The 21,223-nt window shown below is 34.9% G+C and overlaps 2 protein-coding genes, 1 non-coding gene and 1 pseudogene across 8 annotated transcripts; 2 read left to right on the top strand and 2 right to left on the bottom strand.

Annotated features, from left to right (window-relative positions):
* Positions 1-1,845: 1,845 nt before the first annotated feature.
* MSH1 (MUTL protein homolog 1) lies at positions 1,846-16,414 on the top strand. 5 transcript variants are annotated; one of them, XM_022904660.2, is made up of 22 exons: positions 1,846-2,119; positions 2,879-3,008; positions 3,099-3,196; positions 3,677-3,752; positions 3,847-3,966; positions 4,242-4,289; positions 4,409-4,473; positions 4,788-4,859; positions 9,504-9,668; positions 10,215-10,324; positions 10,423-10,528; positions 10,623-10,698; positions 11,275-11,333; positions 11,788-11,855; positions 12,082-12,255; positions 12,365-12,571; positions 12,885-13,141; positions 13,233-13,376; positions 13,930-13,987; positions 14,286-14,585; positions 15,083-15,793; positions 15,905-16,414. In XM_022904660.2, the coding sequence occupies exons 6-22, from the start codon at positions 4,276-4,278 to the stop codon at positions 16,130-16,132; spliced, it is 2,814 nt and encodes a 937-aa protein (XP_022760395.2). In that variant the 5' UTR covers positions 1,846-2,119; positions 2,879-3,008; positions 3,099-3,196; positions 3,677-3,752; positions 3,847-3,966; positions 4,242-4,275; the 3' UTR covers positions 16,133-16,414. The 5 variants fall into 5 exon arrangements, with proteins under 5 accessions (XP_022760395.2, XP_022760391.2, XP_022760393.2 ...); XM_022904656.2 differs by having other exon boundaries at positions 4,774-4,859; XM_022904658.2 differs by having other exon boundaries at positions 4,767-4,859.
* A 94-nt stretch (positions 16,415-16,508) lies between these two features.
* On the top strand, positions 16,509-19,023 carry LOC111307425 (uncharacterized; annotated as a pseudogene). The gene is made up of 8 exons (XR_016331890.1): positions 16,509-17,197; positions 17,268-17,269; positions 17,430-17,504; positions 17,773-17,807; positions 17,966-18,050; positions 18,173-18,209; positions 18,437-18,551; positions 18,640-19,023. The product of XR_016331890.1 is annotated as an uncharacterized LOC111307425 (transcript).
* A 108-nt stretch (positions 19,024-19,131) lies between these two features.
* LOC111307424 (uncharacterized) lies at positions 19,132-20,420 on the bottom strand. The gene is made up of 2 exons (XM_022905438.2): positions 19,673-20,420; positions 19,132-19,578 (listed from the first exon to the last, which is right to left on the bottom strand). Exons 1-2 carry the CDS (start codon positions 20,089-20,091, stop codon positions 19,413-19,415), a joined length of 585 nt encoding a protein of 194 aa, XP_022761173.1. The 5' UTR covers positions 20,092-20,420; the 3' UTR covers positions 19,132-19,412.
* A 530-nt stretch (positions 20,421-20,950) lies between these two features.
* TRNAS-AGA (transfer RNA serine (anticodon AGA)) lies at positions 20,951-21,032 on the bottom strand. The gene has a single exon. It is a non-coding gene; the product is annotated as a tRNA-Ser (tRNA).
* Between the last annotated feature and the right edge of the window lie 191 nt (positions 21,033-21,223).

Genomic DNA, 21,223 nt, shown 5'->3' with positions numbered 1-21,223 from the left:
ATAAGCTTGAAGAAAAGTTAAGTGAATAATTGTAAAATATATTTAATAATCTCAAATAAACATAAATTATATTTAATAATTTGGAGGTTAATTAATTTGTCATGAAATGAGGTTTTAATGAGATATTAGTGGAAATATTTAGGTGAATCTTTCTTTAACAAATAATTTGAATATCGAATTTTATATAATTGAATGTATATTGATTTGACGATTGTGGGAATTAACTTTATCGTACGAATAAACAGGAACAACACACATGGGATGATCGAGGAAACCAATCCTCCCAGACAGACCACAGGAGGCCCTTAGCTTAAATAAAATGATATGTCCATTTCAGCACTCATGGAATCCCACTCTGACTCACTCCTTACTCAACCCAAATGAAGCTGGAGATACTTCAAACCACAAAGTATCTGCGCACTCTGCAAACAGAAAGAAGAAACCTTAGACCAACTCTTTTTGAATTGTCCACTCGCCAATGCGCTATGGTTTGGTTCTGGTCTTACTCTCAGGGTTGATTTTTTTTTTTTCTTTTTATTAAGGAAAGCAACACGGTTGTGAAATGGCTCTCAACAAATGAGATGCACTCGGTCCATGGAAACACATTGGTTTTACAGCCAATTTGCGTGTATTTTATGGGCCACATGTAAACACAGAAATGAATCTATAAAACATAGGTAGCCTCGGTCATGAAGGCCTTCACCGACCAATCAGTTAACAGAAATGACCACCAACAAAGGACGGATCACTGCCCCTGACAGCATCCCTTCAGCCACAGGGAACAACCTCTGGACTGTTTTCCTTGATGCCAAAAAAAAAAAAAAAAAACTGCAACAGTTGGTATGGCACCTGCTGCCTTGATGAGGTCACATTCGGGAGATACTATGGTTCTATATAGGAGTTTCGACGAGTCACGCCAGAATCCTTCTCCTTTGACTCGAACGAGGAGCTAAGAAATTTTTTTTTTTTTTATAGAAAAAGCTATATTGGGAGTTTGAGAAAATTTTTTCTAATTTTAAAAGAATATCTTTAGAATATTTTAATTTTTTTTATTTTTAAAAAATTAAATGCTGTTAACTGAATCAAATAAATTTAATAAATCAAAAAGAGTAATGCGTATATATGTTTATTTATTTTATATTTAACATATATAATAATTTGTTTTAATATGTCAAATATAAGTAGGTCTCAAATATATATAAGTAGGTCTCAAATATGAGGAAAAAAATTGATATAAGTGGGTCTTAATTACAAAAAATATAATTTAATAAATTTTAAACATATTTATTAAATAATTTTTAAAAATGTAAAAAAAAAGGTAAATATTAAAAAATGACACATGATAGTTAAAAGGAAACGAAATTATAAATTGCACATCATTCAAGCATATTCGGAAAGAATAAAAAAATTTTAATTACTTTTTTATTAAAAAATAAAAAAGGATAAAACACAAAAAAAAATATAATTGAGTTCCATATATAAAAATATAATCTTTATAAATATATATTTTTATAATTTAAAATAATTATTAATTTTTAAAAGGAAAAATTAAAAAAAGAAAGGGAAAAAATGAAATAAAACAAAAAGGACCAATCATGCATTGACACATGGCACCTTAATATTTAAAAATAATTATGAAAAATTAAAAAATGGCAGAAAATGGAAAAAAAAAATGAGACGTGGCTTGGGTTTTGGTCATGTACCGTTAATCTGTACATCACCAAAATTTAAGTAATGGACGTAAAAATAAATAAATAAATAAAAATATATGAGTAAAAACAATCTATGATAAAAATTTTTAGATAAAAAAACAAGATGAAAAAACAATTTTCCCCATTTGTTTGTGGCAGGAAGGTAAAGAGCAAAAGTGAGCAGAGAAAAAGGGAGGTTTTTTTGCATAAAGAACCTAAATACCCCAAAAAAGCCCTAGAAATTCCCCAAATATCATATCTCATTCAATTCCTTAATTTGCCACAGAATTGAGAGGCTGTTTAAGCAGCATGTACTGGTTAGCAACGCGGAATGTTGTCATTTCAATCCCTAGATTGCGTTCTCTTGCCCTTCTCCTCCGTTCGCCTCTCAACAAATACGCTTCCTTCAACCCCTCACCACTTCTCCTGTAATCCTTTCCCTCCCTTTCCTCTTAATTTTTGGTTCATTTGAGTTTTTTTTACTATTTTTTATAAAAAATTTAAGCAGCGTAAGCCTTTTTTGGCAATAGAGTAAACAATGTATTTATTTTGTTTGGTTCTGAATAAAGTAAAATTGATAGCTGTAGGTAAATAGTTGAACAAAGTTAAGTTCTTTATTTGGATTTGCTTTAAAAATGTCATTTTTAATAACCCTTTTTAGCTCATAATCCAGTAAAGTGTTATTCCCTCTTTAAGCTATGTTATAAATCCAGCATTTTTAGTATAAACTATGTTATAAATTCTACATTGTTAGTATAATGAAGTTGATAATTATAGTTTTGACAATTTGTGTACCCGTACGTTGTAACTGGCTAAATCATTATGCTATATCATACCTAACATGACCCTTTTACGGTAACCTTAGTTATTTCTCAGAAATTTGTGATCAATTGGCAAATGAGAAGCATTTCTGATAATAAGATTGAACATTACTTGCAATGTGTTTCTTGTTTGTGGAGGGTTTATTTTATTGGTAAGAATTATATGGTATCTTGATAAAGTAATTGGTCGATTTTTTTTCGCTTTAAGTACTGAATTATAAATATAAGCTATTTGTTTTTCTGGGTTGTGCATGTTTCTTTTTGGTCTAAGAGCCTGTTTTGAGATGTCTTAGCCATATAATACCATTTGCCTTTTGTTTTTGTAACTTAGGTTCTACTTTCTAAATATCTTTTTATTGACAACAGTGGAAGACAGTTTGGGCAGATACGTTGTTTCAAAGATCAGAAGATTTTGAGGGGAACCACCAGGAAATTTAAGGCATCGAATAAGGCCCTAGATGATAAGGATCTTTCTCACATAGTCTGGTGGACAGAGGTGTGTGCCTGTATGTCTGCTTCATTAAAGTATTTCATTTGTATGTATTGGATTTCTTAAGCTCTTAGGTTTTTCATTCTTTTATTACAGAGACTACAGCTGTGCCGCAAATCTTCCACTCTCAATTTGGTTAACAGGCTTGTGTATAGCAATTTGCTTGGTGTGGATGTTAACCTGAAAAATGGCAGGTGATTTTCATAGATACTTGTCTTTTGTTTATATCTCAGTGTGGTTAAAGTCTTATCCTTTATATTTTAATTTCTCTTTGAAACGATAAAGTTCTTTTAACATAGACATCAGAGTTATTTTTGGTTGTTCATTTTTTTTTTTTTTTTTTTTTTTTTTTTTTTTTTTTTTGTTTTGAGGTGGATATCCCTGCTTTCTTGGATAAGTTCAATGCTAAAAATGAGGCAGTAGAGTTATGATGCAGTAGTCGAGTACACTCTATCCTTTCTCTTAAATATGTTTAGACTTTTCAATATACAATTTCTATGTAAAATATCTGAACATTGATGCTTAAGGATTCAAAGCTTAAGTTTGGAAGAATCATTGCTAGTTGTGTTTCTACAAGAACTTAATCCTTTCTAGATAAGTATGGGAATCACAGTAACTTTAGTTCTTTTCCTTTTGATCATTAATAGAGTTCATTTTCTTTTTTACAATTGCAGTTTGAAAGAAGGAACACTTAATTCAGAGTTATTGCAGTTCAAGACAAAATTTCCTCGTGAAGTTTTGCTCTGCAGGGTATGTTACAGAATTCCCAAAAGCAAAGTTGCTTACTTGTTTCATTTTGTATTTCATGATGAGTGCTAGAACTTCTACTTTAATGTGCATTCAGGTTGGGGATTTTTATGAAGCTATTGGAATAGATGCTTGCATTCTTGTAGAATATGCTGGCTTGAATCCTTTTGGTGGTTTGCGTTCAGATAGTATTCCAAGAGCTGGCTGTCCTGTTGTGGTATTGGATCTATCTGGCTATGCTTGTTATTAGGTTTAATTTCGAAATTATCTTATTCAATAAGTATTTCTCTGTCAAATAATATTACTTACCAACATTTAGAGAATTATATAAAAAAAAAGCAACAACAATAGGTAGTGCAACTTGTCAAGCAGCATTTGATTCTTGGCTGTTCCATGGACATAAATTATCCAGTTACTCCTATGATCCATTTGATTTATTCTCTTTTCTAGTCCGTTCTTTATAAAAATTTTGATTAAATGCTCCTTCTGCAGAATCTTCGACAAACTTTGGATGACCTAACATGTAATGGTTATTCAGTGGTGAGTATAGTGAGTGTGGTGATATTGATGCGTCTTGCATCTTTCAGTCTTAATTCAAGTTTGTAGTTGAAAAGTGAAATAAAATTCTTTGGATTTTGTTGATGGCATATCTATTGTAGTGCATTGTGGAGGAAGTTCAAGGTCCAACACAAGCTCGTTCTCGTAAAGGACGTTTTATATCTGGGTAATAACATTTTAATGACCACCTTTTAGCTCATGATGTTATTACATTATATTATGCCCCATTGGCATTGATGTGATGCCCATAGCTTTGTGAAAGATAACTTTTATCCATGGTGTACATAATCAGTTAAAATGGACCTATTTATGTGGTTTTAAGTTATTAATTAGGGGCTTAGAAAGTTAAGATCACGTATGCTACAAAATTTGTATATTTGTTCAGTTATATATTTTTAACCTAACCATTATTCCTTACAGTGTGTAACATTCATACTTTGCTCTGACTTGCTGTCTAAGTATTCAGGCATGCACATCCAGGTAGTCCTTATGTATTTGGACTCGTTGGGGTTGATCATGATCTTGATTTTCCAGAGCCAATGCCTGTTATTGGTATGGATAATTACTTTCCATTATTCATGATCTTGTTTCTATGGATAACGTTCTTGAGAAAATTTCATTTTACCTCTCTTGCAAGCTTGTTATGGTTTTAATGAGTTTCCCTGAATTCTTCTAGCCCTGTATATTATCATTCTTGATTGCAACCCATCCCTCTTTCTCTCTCTCTCTCTCTCTCTCTCTTTTAATTTTTCTTTTAGATTGCAAGTATGTGTACAAGACTTAAAGAACAATTGTACTTATTTCTTCTTATCCTATCTACAATGAAGGAGTACATCTAAATAAATAAGAACAGTGAAGTTTGTTATTAGGAAATAACTTACATGAAACAGAAAACAAAAAATAATAAAAGGAAGGAGAATTATTCTATTCTAAAATAGAAACAAATCCCTAAAAAGTTGACAATCAAAATAGTTGACTAAATCAGAAGAGTAAATGAGAAATATTAACAAAATAAATTAGGAAATCAAGCTGTACTAATGTGGGAGAATCATATCTGCACAATGTAGGAGAATCAGATTTCTACACTCCTCCTCAAGCTGGGTTATGAATGTTAATCGTACTCAGCTTGGATTTCAATCCATCAAAAATGCTTCTAGGAAGAGCTTTAGTCAGAATATCTGCAATTTGTGAACTTGTAGGGATATAGGCTAGTTTGACCAAGCCATTTTCCATCTTTTCCTTTATGAAATGTTGGTCTAGCTCTATGTGCTTGGTTCTATCATGATAAACAGGATTTTTGGCAATACGTATAGTAGCATTATTGTCACAAAACAGTGTCATAGATGTCACAGTCTGAACTTTTAATTCTCCAAGTAACCTCATCAGCCAAATTCCTTCACAAATACCATGGGACATTGCTCTAAACTCAGCCTCAGCACTGCTCCTAGCTACAATAGCTTGCTTTTTACTTCTCCAAGCAATCAAATTGCGCCATACATAAGTGCAATGTCCAGTAGTGGACCTTTTATTTGTTACTGATCCAGCCTAGTCAGCATCTATATACACCTCTGCTGCCCTATCCATTGACTTCTTAAAATATAGACCTTCACCAGGACTCTTCTTTAAGTACTGTAGGATGTGATAAACAGCCTTGAGATTTTCCTTGGTTGAATTATTCATGTATCAACTCATCATTCCTACTGCAAACCCAATATCTGGTCATGTGTGGGAGAGATAAATAAGCTTCCCAACTAGTCTTTGGTATCGCCCTTTGTTCGTGAAATAGCTTTTATTTTCACTTCCAATTTTATTAATTGAGTCCATGGGTGTTTGGGCAGGTTTGCATCCAATCATGCTGGTTTCTTTGAGTAGATCAAGCACATACTTACGCTGAGACATTGATATTCTATTCTTAGATTGAGCCACTTCCATCCCAAGGAAATATTTAAAGCAAGTCCTTTATTTCAAACTCCCAAACTCCTTTGCAACGAGTTTCTTCAAATCATCTATTCCTTCCTTGCGGTCTCTGGTGATTATGATATCATTTACATAAACAATAAGAATAACTCTTTTTCCTTCATTAGTGAACTTAACAAACATAGCATGATCAGATTGACATTGAAGGAATCCATACCTTTTCATTGCCTTGGTCACCATTCAAACCAAGCCCGAGGAGATTGTTTAAGTCCATACAAAGATTTTCGGAGTTTACACACTTTGCCCATCTTGTCTCGCCTTTCAAAACCAGGGGGAATTTCCATGTAGACATCTTCCTCCAAGTCACCATTTAAGAATGCATTCTTGATATCAAGTTGGTGGAGAGGCCAATCCAAGTTGGCTGCTAGTGACAATAGAACTCTAATTGAATTGAGTTTGGTTACCGGAGCAAATGTCTCCTCATATTCTATCCCATAGGATTGAGTGAACTCCTTTGCAACAAGTCTAGCTTCGAACCTGTTTATACTTCCGTCTGCATTGTGCTTTATTGTGAAGATCCACTTACATCCAACCGGGTTTTTCCCTTTGGGCAAATCTGAAATTTCCCATGTCCCATTTTTCTCTAGTGCCTTGATTTCTTCAAGAATTGTTGCCTTCCAATCTGGTTCATTGAGGGTTCCTGAATATTTTTTGGAATTTGCATATTGTCAAGGTTAGTAGTAAAGGCTCGAAAGTTTGGATTTAACCTGTCATATGAGATGTATATGCAGATAGGATACCGAGTGCATGATCACATACCTTTTCTTAATGCAATAGGAATGTCAAGGTCACCAGCTGGCTTACAAGTTTAAGTTTTAGATTCAATAGGAACATGACCTGTGTTAGTTTCAGGTTCTTGGAGACTCGGATCAGGTTGATTTTTAGTGCTGTGCTGTGTACAGTTGTCCACTTCTTCATGTGGTTTTTGCTTCCTTGAGTAGACTATTAGTTCTTTTGTTTTTTCTTGCATAACCTTAGGATTTGAAGAGTCAAGAGTTGTCTGAACAGGTTGGGTTTTGGAATCTGCATGGCTGAGAGGTTGGGCAGGTTGAGAATCTGGTTTGAAGGGGCTGGTTGAGATTCTAGTTTTAAAGGGGTTGATTGGGAATCTAGTTGGGAGTCTGGTTTTGAAGGGTTAGGTTGGGAAATTGGCAAGTCAACAGCTAAGAATTGATATTCATTAGTAGTATTCTCCCTATGAATATCATTCTTGCTGTAGTATGGAAAATTCTCAAAGAAGGTGAAATCCATAGAGCTATAGAATTTTTTTGTGATGGGTGAATAACACCTATAGCCCTTTTGGCTTGGGGAATAACCAAGGAAGATGCATTTTAAGGCTTTGGGATCAAGCTTGCTGCGGTTTTGTTGGCTAATATAAACAAAGGCAATGCAACCAAAGAGTTTGATGGGAATGGAAGAGATCAACCGATTTTGTGGGTAGGAAGCAAGGAGAGTTTGACAAGGTGTTTTAAAGCCAAGAACTTAATAAGGCATTCGGTTAACCAAATAAGTTGTAGTGAAGACAGCTTATCCCAAAAAATATTTAGGCACATTGGAAGTCAATAAGAGGGATCTGGTCACTTCTATCAAATATCTGTTTTTGCATTTAGCAACCCCATTTTGCTGTGGAGTGTCAACGCAAGAACTTTGATGGATAATGCCATAATTGGTGAGGTAAGGGCCGAGAATAGAGTTGAACTATTCCTTTCCATTGTTAGTTTTTAAGACTTGGATTTTGGCTTGGAGTTGGGTTTGTACCATGCTATTGAAGTTTTGAAAGATTTGGCTAACCTCGGATTTTTCTTTCATAAGGGATACCTAAGTGAGTCAAGTATGATCATCGATAACAAACCACCTAGAACCTGTGATATTGTTAACTCTTAATAGTTCTCAAATGTCACTGTGAATTATTGAGAATTGCGGATATGATTTATAAGAAAGGCTAGGGTAGGTATTTCGAGTGTGCTTTGAAAGTTGACAAATTTCACACTGAAAATCTTTGGAGATGTTATTGAATAATGAGGGAAATAGCCTTTTTAGGTATGAAATATTTGGATGTCCTAATCTATAATGCCATAACATGATAAGGTCATCCTTACTAGTATTAGAGGCTAAGGCTGTACAAGAGTTTTGTGGTCTTTCAAGTGCATCATCTTGAGCAAGGTAGCGCCCTGCACGCATCCTAGCACTGCTAATAATCTTCCCCAAGCCCAATTCGTGAAATTCACACAAGTTGGTAAAAAATTTAGTGACATAACATCTATCCTTCATAAGTTTATCGATGGAAAGTAGGTTATAGCTTAAATTAGGGACATGGAGGACAGAGTCAAGCATTATGTCTTTTGAAACTACAATAGAATCTGTTGTTGCCACCTTTGAGAGAGAGCCATCAGCAATTTTTACAGTAGAACTATCATAGCAAGGTCTATATGTGTTGAATAAGGATGCATCTCCAATCATGTGATCTGATGCTCTTGAATCAACAAACCAGTATTGTGTATTTCGTCGTTGAACGCTTAAGGCGTTTAGGAAATTACCTTTTTGTGCTAGTAAACTAGTTCTAAAAGTTGCAGACTTGGTTTGAAGGGTTTGTCGGAGCATCACCTCTTTGTGACTTTCCTCATGCCATACCTCTGCAGAAGAAGAGTTCTCACTCCTGCTAGCCATAACGAAAAAGTCGTGTAGCTACAGTCTAATGGTTCAGCCAACTTGCTCTGATACCATGTAGAAAACTTAAAGAACAATTGTATTTATTTCTTCTTATCCTATCTACAATGAAGGAGTCCATCTAAATAAATAGGAACAGTAAAGTTCCTTATTAGGAAACAACTTACATGAAACAGAAAACAAAAATTAATAAAAGGAAGGAGAATTATTCTATTCTAAAATAGAAACACATCCCTAAAAACTTGACAATCAGAATAGTTGACTAAATCAAAAGAGTAAATGAGAAATTTTCCCAAAATAAATTAGGAAATCAAGCTGCACTAATGTAGGAGAATCATATCTGCACAGTGTAGGAGAATCAGATTTCTATAGGATGCAAACTAAGAATAGCCACTGTTGCATCCATTAAATATTGAGCTCTAATGATTGTAATCCCATTCTTTTTCTTTGTCCTTGAATGCTTGAACATTTGCATGTCCCTGTTGAGAGAGACTGACTTTTTTTATGGGTGCTTTCAAATTTGATATATTTGATAAACTTCTTGCTCTTTAGGTGTATCTCGTTCAGCAAGGGGATATTGCTTAACTTTGATCTTAGAGACTATGAAGACATATTCATCAGAGGATGGTCTTACTGAAGAAGCATTGGTAACCAAGCTGCGAACCTGTCGATACCATCACCTATTTCTGCATTCGTCATTGAAAGTCAATGCGTCAGGTTTGCTCCTTTGAGAGACATTGCCATCACAAGAATCTGCAAAAGAGGGTTTTTATTTATGTTACTCTTTGGTCGCGGTGAATGTTAATAACCTGCTAAATGATAGAATACAAACATATAAAAGGAATGTTAAGCAGGCTAAGTGCACTGAACTCTTCAAAGGTGTTGCATAAATACTGCTTAAGACCCATGTCTGCTGAGTGTTTTCATAGACATAAAAGGCTCTTGATCTCTAGTTTTTCTACTAATCTCTTCTTGATGACACGTAGAAGTTATTCTCCAATTCATTGTCATTTTCATATTCATTTAATTGAGACTATGGCTTGATTTTGGTAAAGCTAATGAATTCTTGTGTAGTAGGCCTGTTTTTATAAAGAACATTGGTTTTGGTTCATAGTTTCTGGTCCAGAGGAAATATATTATGAGATAGCATTCATGACCTTGTTTCATAAAAATTTCAAGCTCGGAATCTGATAAATGGTTATTTCTTCTCCTTTGATGCTAAACTACATGGTCAGCTATTCACTGTGTTAGAAGCTCTTGCAGGAACTTGTCGTTGGGGGGAATTTGGTTCAGGAGGCCTGTTGTGGGGAGAATGCACTGCCAGACAATTTGAATGGTTTGAAGGCGATCCCGTCGCCGAGCTCTTGTATAAGGTGCACACTTCGGATGACCTAAACAGTGTTTATACTTTAGTATGAGAAACATTTTGCCATTATATTACATCTTATGCTTTATTCAACCATCTTTGTAGGTAAAGGAGCTTTATGGGCTTGATGATGAGGTTACATTCAGAAATGTTACTGTTCCTTCAGAAAATAGACCCCGTTCTTTACATCTTGGAACAGCAACACAGATTGGTACATTTAACTTCTTTTAGTCATTCCAATATCCAGTTGTCTGTCCAATACTGAGCCCTTGAGCATTTTCTGTCTACGGATTGCATTATTCCAGGTGCCATCCCAACAGAAGGAATACCTTGTTTATTGAAGGTGTTGCTGCCATCAAATTGCACCGGCCTACCTGCTCTGTAAGTGAAAACCTTTTATTTTATCTAACATATACTAGTGAAGAAGTTATTAAGGGGGTGTGAATTTATGGAAGTAGATCAATTTGTGCTGTGGTACTTTTTATTTGTTTATGTTATCATTTCAGAGGATCAATAATTTATGCATGTGTGCTAATCTCTTCTGGCCTTTTTGACGGTGCTAATTGTTGAGCATCTAACCCTCCTGTTATATAGCTCATTGAAATCGAAACTAGAGGAGAAGTAACTCTTCCCTTCCCAGTTAAAGCGCATGAATATATATACCGCATTTGTTACCTAAGTCTTTGTTTTTCATGATTCAGATTACTCCATAATTATTGTGATCTAGTTTGCTGGATACGAATTTTGTTCCATATATATATTTTTTCCATTTAATCATTTTTTTTCCTGTCTAACAGTTTGGGAGTATTTAGAGTTAATTTAAGTCTCAAAAGTTGATTTCTCATTGGTGTCTGTGAAATCAAGTTTTGATGAATTTAACTTTTGTGATTGAGATCTTCTCACATGATGCATTGGGAACAATAATTGCCTCCTAATTTGTTAATCGCTGATTCACAGGTATATTAGAGATCTTCTTCTTAATCCTCCTGCTTATGAGATTGCATCCACAATTCAAGGTGAGTGGTGATTTGTAATAAGTTTTTTATACTGACGCAACATTGGCAATGGGATGCTAGTATATTTTGCTGATGTCCATTAGTTAATCTAGGTTGTTTCACTATAAACTAGTCAGAATATCCAGCTTTAAAGTTACTTGGCCTATTTCTAACTTGAAACAATCATGTGAAATTTTATGTTATTTATGGAAGGTTGTACTGACTATTTACTTAGGAGTTGCCAAGAAATATTTCACAAATGATGCTTTTTTCAAGGACTAATGCTACATAGATGACGAGAAACTGGAGATGAGCTTTGCAACATCTAAATTCTTTTTAATCATTTTGAATAAGCATTCCTGCTATATATCTTTTCACTTGATTGTTTGACAAATATGTGATTCTCTATGTGTTAATTTTATAGTGCATAAAAGTGCAATTCAGGTTCTGTACTAAATTGTATTTTCACATGCAGCAACTTGCAAACTTATGAGCAGCATCAAATGCTCAATTCCTGAGTTTACTTGTGTCTCATCTGCAAAGGTTGTATTCTGATTAGTTTATGGCTTTTTTTGCATATAAGATACTAGTTTTGGCTTTTGGTTAATGAAGGAATAAGTTCCCCAACAGATAAGTGCTATATGTTTATCATTTTACTTCTTTTTTTTTTCCTCATCTTGCTTTTTTGTAATTTTTATGTTTATTTTTATTTTACTCTGTTATTTGTCCTTTTGTATCTCATTCTTGGACTTGTCGTTGTGTTCTGCAGCTTGTGAAGCTACTTGAACTAAGGGAGGCCAACCATATTGAATTTTGTAGAATAAAAAATGTTGTTGATGAAATATTGCACATGCATAGAAGCATTGACCTCAGAGAAGTTTTAAAATTATTGATGGATCCTGCTTGGGTGGCCACTGGGTTGAAAATTGACTTGGAAACACTGGTAAGTAAAGCACCCTGTATAGGTAGGACATGAAGGTGTAGCCATGTTTATTACATTCTTTTGAAATTCAATGTGTATATGTATGATTTATGGGTCTTGTTTATTCCAGGTTAATGAGTGTGAATGGCTTTCAGATAGAATTGATCAAATGATTTTTCTGGATGGTGAAAATGATCAAAAGATAAGTTCTTATGCCAATATTCCTGGTGAATTTTTTGAGGACGCGGAATCTTCATGGAAAGGGCGAGTCAAGAAGATACATATAGAAGAAGAAGTTGCAGAAGTTGAAAGGGCAGCTGAGGCCTTATCTTCAGTGGTACATTTATATTACAATATTTCATGCTATGGCTAGATTTGTGCTGGTTTTGCACTTTTTCCTTGAATGCAATAAAGTTTGCTCTGTCCACTTGATTATACGACATCATGGGTTGGTTACTAACTTCATAGAGAATGCTGATGAGTTGGAATGTTGTTGGACTAAATTTTGATTTTTCAGTGCACATTTATAAATAAGTGGAAATCTGCTTCGTGCTAATTTGTGTGTGTTATCCTTTCCAATGTTCATTGTTAGTCTACTTTTTATAACACATGTGGTCCTCTTTATTTTTGGGTATTTAACATTCTTGTAGGTTACTGAAGATTTCCTCCCCATTGTCTCAAGAATAAAAGCCACCTCAGCTCCACTTGGTGGCCCAAAGGGAGAAATTTTATATGCTCGAGAGCATGAAGCTGTTTGGTTTAAGGGAAAACGGTTTGCACCAGTTGTATGGGCTGGTACTTCTGGGGAAGAACAAATTAAGCAGCTTAAGCCTGCTTTAGATTCAAAAGGTAGAAAGGTTGGAGAGGAATGGTTTACCACAATGAAGGTGGAGGGTGCTTTAACGAGGTGAAGTTTGCCATTCCCTTTCTAGAAGTGGTTACATTTCTATTCTTTACACTGGATTGATGATTAATAAAATATCTATATTGTGTTTCAGGTACCATGACACGGGTGCCAAGGCAAAAGCAAGGGTTCTGGAATTGTTAAGAGGACTTTCTACTGAGTTACAAACTAAGATAAACATCCTTGTCTTTGCTTCTATGCTGCTTGTCATTGCAAAGGCATTATTTGCTCATGTGAGGTCAGTTGTACATCTTTATCCATATAAAAGTTTGTTGTCTTTTCTCTTTGTTGACTTTTATGTATGTCCTTAACAAATTCTTAGGACATTCATAGAATGGTGAATGAATTGAAAATTCATGGAAATGATTCCTAAAACTGTGTAGAGTTTGCACTTTTTGAAGAAATTCAGATTGTTTAATGCACTTCTATGCTATTCTGATTGTTTAATGCACTTTTATGCTGTTTTTGGAGCGTGGTTAGCTTTGTATCAGTTTGAACAATGTTGTATATCAATATGGGAAGCTTTTGCATTCTATTCTGTGAATTGATTATACCTTCAAACCTGTGATGCCCAATGTCTCAACACCTTAAAACACTGTGAGTTCTGGCCATTTTATATTTTTGTTTCTTGTAACGAGTAATTAGTAGTTCACTTTTTAACAGAATATTACTTCTATTAAAGGCAGATTCTTGTTTATGAAAATTTTGGAATTATCTGTGTATATGAACCTACAGCTACATATTATTCCTGCCAGATAAATTCTAATTATGACTTCATTAATACTTTACAGCGAGGGGAGAAGAAGGAAATGGGTTTTCCCTACCCTTACAGGATTCAGTAGTTCTAAGGTAGTTTTTAAAATGTTACTTTATGATTTGCCTTTTGGTTGTATCATTTTGGCAGGGTGATTATATCTACTTGTAGTTGATCTACTATTATTATCTGTTATGAATGATGATAATAAGAAGCATCAATGGAGAAAGAGCAACATACTGCAAAATAACGAGCTAACGATCAAACTACTTATAATATTGTGACAAGTAAAAATTCAAGATTTTGAATCACAACAAGAAGCGTTTATCATTTTCTACTAACATTATGGCATTATTCATAAAGAGCTTCTCCATTTTTATGTACTGGATGCAGGGTGGAGAATCATTTGATGAAACAAAAGGAATGAAGATAATTGGTCTGACACCATATTGGTTTGATGCATCAGCAGGCTGTGCTGTTCATAATACAGTTGATATGCAATCGCTGTTTCTTTTGACTGGACCAAATGGGGGTGGTAAATCAAGTTTGCTTCGATCGATTTGTGCAGCTGCATTACTTGGAATATGTGGATTTATGGTTCCTGCTGAGTCAGCCTTAATTCCTCAATTTGATTCAATAATGCTTCACATGAAATCATACGATAGCCCAGCTGATGGGAAAAGTTCATTTCAGGTATGTTATTCTCCTGAGCTACAGTTTAATGGTTACTATTGATTGTTTTACTCCATGGTAGTAGCAGGCCAAGTTTTGGCATGGAACCCAAGCTGATGTGATTCTGGCTGAAACGGAGGGAGTTGAATAGATTTTTTTTCTTTTTTCTTATGCAGGGTTTGTGTGTCTTACCTGTAGTAAACATTCTTTTGTCTAGATTTTCCCCCACTTCAGAGCTCGTTGCTCTTCATCCCCAAAGTCTCATTAATTAAAGTCAATCTAGTATCGGAAAGAATTTAGAAATTAAGAGAAATTGACAATTTTTTCTTAGCGAAAATTGGTATTTTCTTTTTACAATATTTAGTTCAACTTACTAATATACCCACTCTGGTTATGCAAGCACACCAAAGACGCTTGTCTGCATGAAGCACAATTTTTTTTTTTTTGGTTTTAATATCAAGTGTTTATCTTCCGTTTCTCTAAATCACTATGCATCTTACTTAGTTCTAATTTCTCAGGTAGAGATGTCAGAGATCCGATCTGTTGTTGGTGGAGCCACCTCAAGGAGCCTTGTACTTGTAGATGAAATTTGCCGAGGAACAGAAACTGCAAAAGGAACTTGCATTGCTGGTAGCATTATTGAGACTCTTGATGAGATTGGTTGTCTGGGTATCATATCTACTCACTTGCATGGAATTTTTAATTTGCCACTTCGTACCAAAAACATGGTATATAAAGCAATGGGTACAGAATATGTTGATGGGCAAACAAAACCAACTTGGAAGTTGGTAGATGGGATCTGCCGAGAAAGCCTTGCATTTGAAACAGCGACGAAGGAAGGAGTTGCTGAGACAATAATACAAAGAGCTGAAGAACTTTTTTCATCAGTCTATGCTAAAGAAGTATCTTCAGGACGACTTGACACACAACTATTAAAGCTTGGTTCTGATGGAATCCATCTTCAATCAAATGGGACTCAAGAAGGATCTCTATGTCATAAGACTAAGCCAACAAACAGATTGGAAGTCATACAGAATGACGTTGAAAGTGCTGTTACCATGATATGTCAGAAGAAGCTAATGGAGCTCTATAAACAGAAAAACAGATCAGAGCTTCCAGTTGTGAATTTCGTTGCTATTGCTGCTAGGGAACAGCCACCTCCATCAACTATAGGTGCTTCTTGCTTGTATGTCATGTTCAGACCCGATAAGAAACTATATATCGGAGAGGTATTTCTCTGATCCACTTATTGCTTTATTGTTAATTTGATCTACGAAGTTGCACACAAAAGTTGTAGCCTCAATGTAGATCTTACCCAATGCATTTATCTTTGCAAACAGACGGATGATCTTGATGGTCGAGTTCATTCGCATCGTTCAAAGGAAGGGATGCAAAATGCCTCCTTCCTGTACTTAGTAGTTCCAGGGAAGAGCATTGCTCGCCAACTAGAAACTCTTCTCGTCAACCAACTCTCAAGTCAAGGCTTCCCACTCACCAACCTGGCCGACGGCAAGCATCAGAATTTTGGCACATCCAGCTTCTCATTAGGCAGCATGACTGTTGCCTAGCGGGTTAAAAAAAGCAACATGGTCCATGTTTTTCATCAAAATGTATATTTAATTTTTTGCGACAACAATGGATTTCGAATCCATGTAGCAGTGGCTGCAGCAATTTTGCTTTTAATGTCAGTTGCTCCACTTGCTGTGTACATGCATCACCCTGGCGAGGACATTTTAAGGTGTATATGAGTCAGCATTGCATCTTTGCCTAGTATTTTGGTTCCAGTTTAAGATTCTGTAGCAATTACTGTCTCTGGTTTACGGCTTCTTCTAATCACAAGTTCTTTCTTAGCGTGTGGTTTGTTTTGATTCATAGCTGGTAGGATTTTTCATTAGAAAGTAAGAGTGGTATTTATGATATCACAAGAAATTCATAAAAAAATTGAAAGCGATATGATTTAATTTTGATAAAAATCTTATATAAATTTTAAAAAAAAATTTACAAATATTTTTGTATTTACACGAATGCATGTGACTTAATGTTATTATTATGGAAAACTATAGGAAAATTATCCAAAAAATTTTCAAAATTATAAACATTACCAAACATATCATTCACATTAACAGATTTTCAAAATTAAAAAGAAAAGGTAAAAAGCCGTTGTAAAACAAGCTGGGCGGTTTCAGTCCAACAGCAACAAAGCGAAGGCATATGCTGTCGTTCAAATGAAATAGACTCTCTCTCTCTAGAAGAACTTTTCCCTTCTCTCACCCTCAAGATCTCTCAAATCAAACCTCCCTAGAATTTTCCATTCCATTTTCCCATCAAGCAAACAGGCAAGAAAACTTAAACGCAAATTAAAAAAACAGGAAATGGACAAAGTGGTGGAAGAAGTGGAGAAGACAAAGAAAGATGGATCCAAGAGCATATAAAGGAGATTCAGGAATATGGGAAATCAACAATGGGGGAAACTAAGAACAAAAATTTATTGCCCAGATTAACTGGGTTGGCTCAAGATGTTTTGGCTTTGCTTAATTCATTGCAGTTTAATCTTGATCTTCTTGCTCCACAGCTTCCTACAGATGAAGAGGTCCAGTCTGCTACATCTTTACTTGAAACTTGGAGAAGTCAATGCCAAAGGTTAATTTAAGCCCCTTTTTTTCCTCTCTTGATTGGAAAATTTTGAGTTCTTTTAAAGCAAAGATGTAATTTTTTTGGTTATTTGCTTTTGGGTTTTCAGTTCTTGTTTTAAAAAATTGAAAATTTGTAATCCCAATGTTAATGGTTTTATTTTTAAGCAAAGCTTGTTGCTAGTGTTTTAATTGCAGTTAAATGTTCGGATAGGACTTGATTGTTATTTCTGAGATATGTTTGAGATTGAGTCTGAGGAATGCCAATTTGCAAGCAATGGATAATACGAGGAAAACTGCTCAGAAAGAGGTAGTACATTTTCTTTTACTAAGATTTTTTTTTTCGCTTCAATTCACCATTTTTTAGGTACTGTTATACACTGATACGTTCCTTTTGGCAGTGCATTTCCTTTGGTTTAGAAGATCTTTTTGTTTGTAACAATATCTGAAAATTGTTACTTTTCCATACAAACTTTGATAGATATGTTGTTGATTACATCATGAAATTTCTTATTTTTTCTTTTTACAAGAGGGATCATAGTTATGAATTTGATTTTATATTTATGTATGTTTTGTAGAGAGAACTTCTTCTGGGTGGTGGGGAAGAATGCACGCAATTTGCAATATGTTTTAGTTTTTTCTTTGGCCTTTACTGACATAGAAATTAACCTAGATCCCCATATTTTATGCGTTAACTTTGTCCAACAAAAAATAACATAATCTTCTGCTCTTTAATTACTCTGGTTTTCGATGTCGTGTATAATTCATAATCATTTTCAGGACAAAGGCTGGAATGACATCTGCAGCAGAAACCATCACAGAAAGCCTTGGCGGTACCCGTCAATTGATGGTTCAGGTGAGTAACATGATTTTTTCGCTACTGTTTCTTCATTGTATTTGTCATCAATAGTCTTATAATATGGTTCTCTATGGGGTTTTCTCAATTTGGTTTTGTTGCTTTACATCTACATGTAATAGGACGTAGAGAGAAGCAGAAGCATGCTCATGACTTTTGGTAGGTCTTCCTATCATTCCAAAATGAATAATTTAATGAAACTTGCTGAGAATAGTGTGTTGTTACAAATCTGTACTTGAGGTCCTTTGCTGAATGATTCTATCCAATTGACACCCTCCTATTTGTCTATTAGGTTTGCTTAGGAATCTGAGAAGAGTATTCTTTATTGGTTTGGCAAATTTGGTTCAGATTTATGAAGAACATAGACTGGTGTTTTGCATGTGTAGAGGAATCAATGGGAGTGTTAAGGAAGGCTGAAAGTGAATATAAGGGGCACCGCTTATTGTTAATGCGAGCATGGAATCTACTGTCCACAATGCAGCGCCGGGATGTTATTGACAGGTATTAAGAAGGTAGCTTTTCCTTTATATTCAAGTAGTAACTATTGATCTTGGGATGTCACTGCTGAGGCTGGATTTTGTCTGGACAGGGTGATACTCGTAGTGGGATTTGACTTGTTGACTTGTACTGTGCTTTATGTTGTTTCAATGCGTATCGGCATACTTAAGTTGCAGAGGACAGTTACCGCAGCCATAAGGACTGGTATGGCTGGAAAAGCAGAGGTTGCTTGCAAAGCTGTAGAAGATGGTATTAACCGCGCTCAATTTCACAGCCATGTAGTTCCCCAGGTAGGAATACCATTGTAGCAACCCATGCATGGTGAACTTTGAAATGATGTAGTTTTTGTTATAGAAACTAGATCATTCTCTATACAATACATCGTTTTTGTATTTTTCTTTTTTTTTTTAATGAGAAAGGAATATAGTTTAAGAAATATTCATCCATGAAATATAAGAGAATGAGTAATTTCCTTTTCGCTCCTCTTTCCTTGCATTAGATTTATTTAGGTGAAATTTAAATGCCCTGGATCACAATGGAAGAAAAGAAACTCGAAAGAAGTAAAGGAACAAGAAACAAGAAGGCTTTGGTTTCAGCTGCATCTCACTTTTTTTGGATATGGCTCTAGAGAGCTAGTCATTTCCAAATTCCAAATATTTACAATTTCTATGTATTTTCAAACTAAAGAAAAACATACAGATGGAACATTTCATCACTAAAGAGAAAGAAAAAGAAGGGATTGAATGAAAAGTAAGCTAAATATGACAAATTTGTAATTAAGATAAAAGCAAGCTCTGGTGATCATCAAACTGACCATTGAGACTTTGACCAATTGAATGTTACTTGATTATATGCAAGTCCAATTTATGCCAAGAGCCAGAAATTTTTATGGGTCTTGGAGTTGAGGACATAACCACCATTTTGTCCTTTTTTCTGCACTCCAACACAGGTGCATGGGCTGTTCTCAATCAAATAATCTGCTGTGTCCATCGGTTTTGATCCTCTCATAGACCCGCTAGGCCGCCTATATCTGTTTGTACATGCAGAGTAATCATCATAAACATGCATATTTACCATTGATCATGCATGGCAAAAGGACAAGAAAGGAAGGGCATGAAACTCACCCAAGTATTGCCGAAGAGAGACTCCGCTTCTGCCCTATGATAATAAGATCAATTCCTAGAGCTTTGCTCTTAGAAAGAATTACAGCAGCCTTATCTCTCCCATCCATGTCAGTTTTTTCTACACGTACAGGGATTTTAGGCTGAGCAATCTCACATGCACGTTTCATTTGGTCAAGAAAATCAATGTCAGTGGAAGCTCCTTCAGGGACAGAATTAGGAGTTGTGGCACCAGAAGAAAAACTTGGTCTCCTTAAGAAAGTAGAGAACGTGTTTTTCCATGAATTGGGGTTGTCAACATGAAAAAGAATCAGCTCGTCTTGCTCTAGCAATGCATGGGAAAGAGCATATTGGAGGGCTGCCGCTGAGTGGGGAGTCGGGTCAGCTACCACGATTACTTTTCGTGCCGGTGGAGTCACCATCAATGGCCACAGCCAGCAGCGAAAAAGAACAAAAAACCACCACCAAGAAAGAGGTTTGGAATTGAGGTTGTAACAATGGCATCAAATATGAGGTTGTCATTTTGGGGTTATGAGCTTATCCGGAAGTTAACCATATTACAAATAGTTAGCTTTAATTTTGTGATTCGCAAGTTGGAGATTGGTGGGTTTTGAGCTATTTTTGGGTTTATTAATCACTTCTCTCTGCTTGTACATGCTAAATTTAGTGAATGTGAATCCACAAGACTTGGTCAATGCCACCAAAACCTTTGCAAATGAACAAAAGAAACTGTTTGTTGGGCGAGGAATTGCTTTTCTCAATTCCAAAAGAAAATAATTATTGGTGGTTCATGATAGGGTTTCATTATATTTCCTGAAACATTTTCCAAATCTCATTTTGCAAAAACAGTCAAGGTTTAGCATGATTATTAGTAATTGCTAATTCTTCAATCATAGGTTATGAATAGAGTCTAAATAGATTAAGCTATATGAGTTACTTGTGTTTAATTCCATAAATACTCAAATTTGATTCATTTATTATTAAGTTGAGATTGAATTAAAATTATTTGAATAATAAATTAAACTAAATCTAAATATTTTAGAACTTGATTTGAATGGTTCACAACTCTAATTGAAAATTTTATTTTTATTATTACTTTATGTTAAAAAAATGGTTTTTACCTTTATCATTAATTATGTAAAAAAAATTGATTTCAGAAGTTTTTAACTAAAAAAATTCAATCTTTTTATTCGTATTATATTTCATATGTTTAGAGTACAATTTAAGGATTTTTAGTTTTGTAACAAAAATAAAATGGATAAACAAATAAAATTACAACCTCGTGAGCGGCAGGATTCGAACCTGCGCGGGCAGAGCCCACATGATTTCTAGTCATGCCCGATAACCACTCCGGCACGCCCACCTTGGTGTGGATTTCCTCAAAATAAATTTAATAAAATAATCATCTTGAACCGAATTCGAATTTCCGTTTTGATACCTTTTTTTTTTTTTTTTGGGTTCATGTGGATGGCTGTTGGTAGGCTGTTAAGCCTCAGTTTCTGTTTGGTCTCCTTGTTGCTCAGAAAATTAAGCAGGTCCTTAGTTTGTACTTTT

This window comes from Durio zibethinus, chromosome 22 (assembly GCF_047325235.1).
Source record: "Durio zibethinus cultivar Kanyao isolate XHJ-2024 chromosome 22, ASM4732523v1, whole genome shotgun sequence".
NCBI classification, from domain to species: Eukaryota; Viridiplantae; Streptophyta; class Magnoliopsida; order Malvales; family Malvaceae; genus Durio; species Durio zibethinus.
Note: the sequence above shows the minus strand (reverse complement) of the source record. Positions and strands in the feature narration are given on the sequence as shown.

What these genes read in the sequence shown, in the direction of transcription:
- MSH1 (XM_022904656.2), top strand. Translation starts at nt 2,001, where the DNA reads ATGTACTGGTTAGCAACGCGGAATGTTGTCATTTCAATCCCTAGATTG. An exon ending in CTGAGGCCTTATCTTCAGTG is followed by an intron (nt 12,572 to 12,884) that starts GTACATTTATAT and finishes ACATTCTTGTAG; the next exon opens with GTTACTGAAGATTTCCTCCC. An exon ending in GTGGAGGGTGCTTTAACGAG is followed by an intron (nt 13,142 to 13,232) that starts GTGAAGTTTGCC and finishes ATTGTGTTTCAG; the next exon opens with GTACCATGACACGGGTGCCA.
- LOC111307424 (XM_022905438.2), bottom strand. Translation starts at nt 20,091, where the DNA reads ATGGTGACTCCACCGGCACGAAAAGTAATCGTGGTAGCTGACCCGACT. An exon ending in CTCTCTTCGGCAATACTTGG is followed by an intron (nt 19,579 to 19,672) that starts GTGAGTTTCATG and finishes ATGTACAAACAG; the next exon opens with ATATAGGCGGCCTAGCGGGT.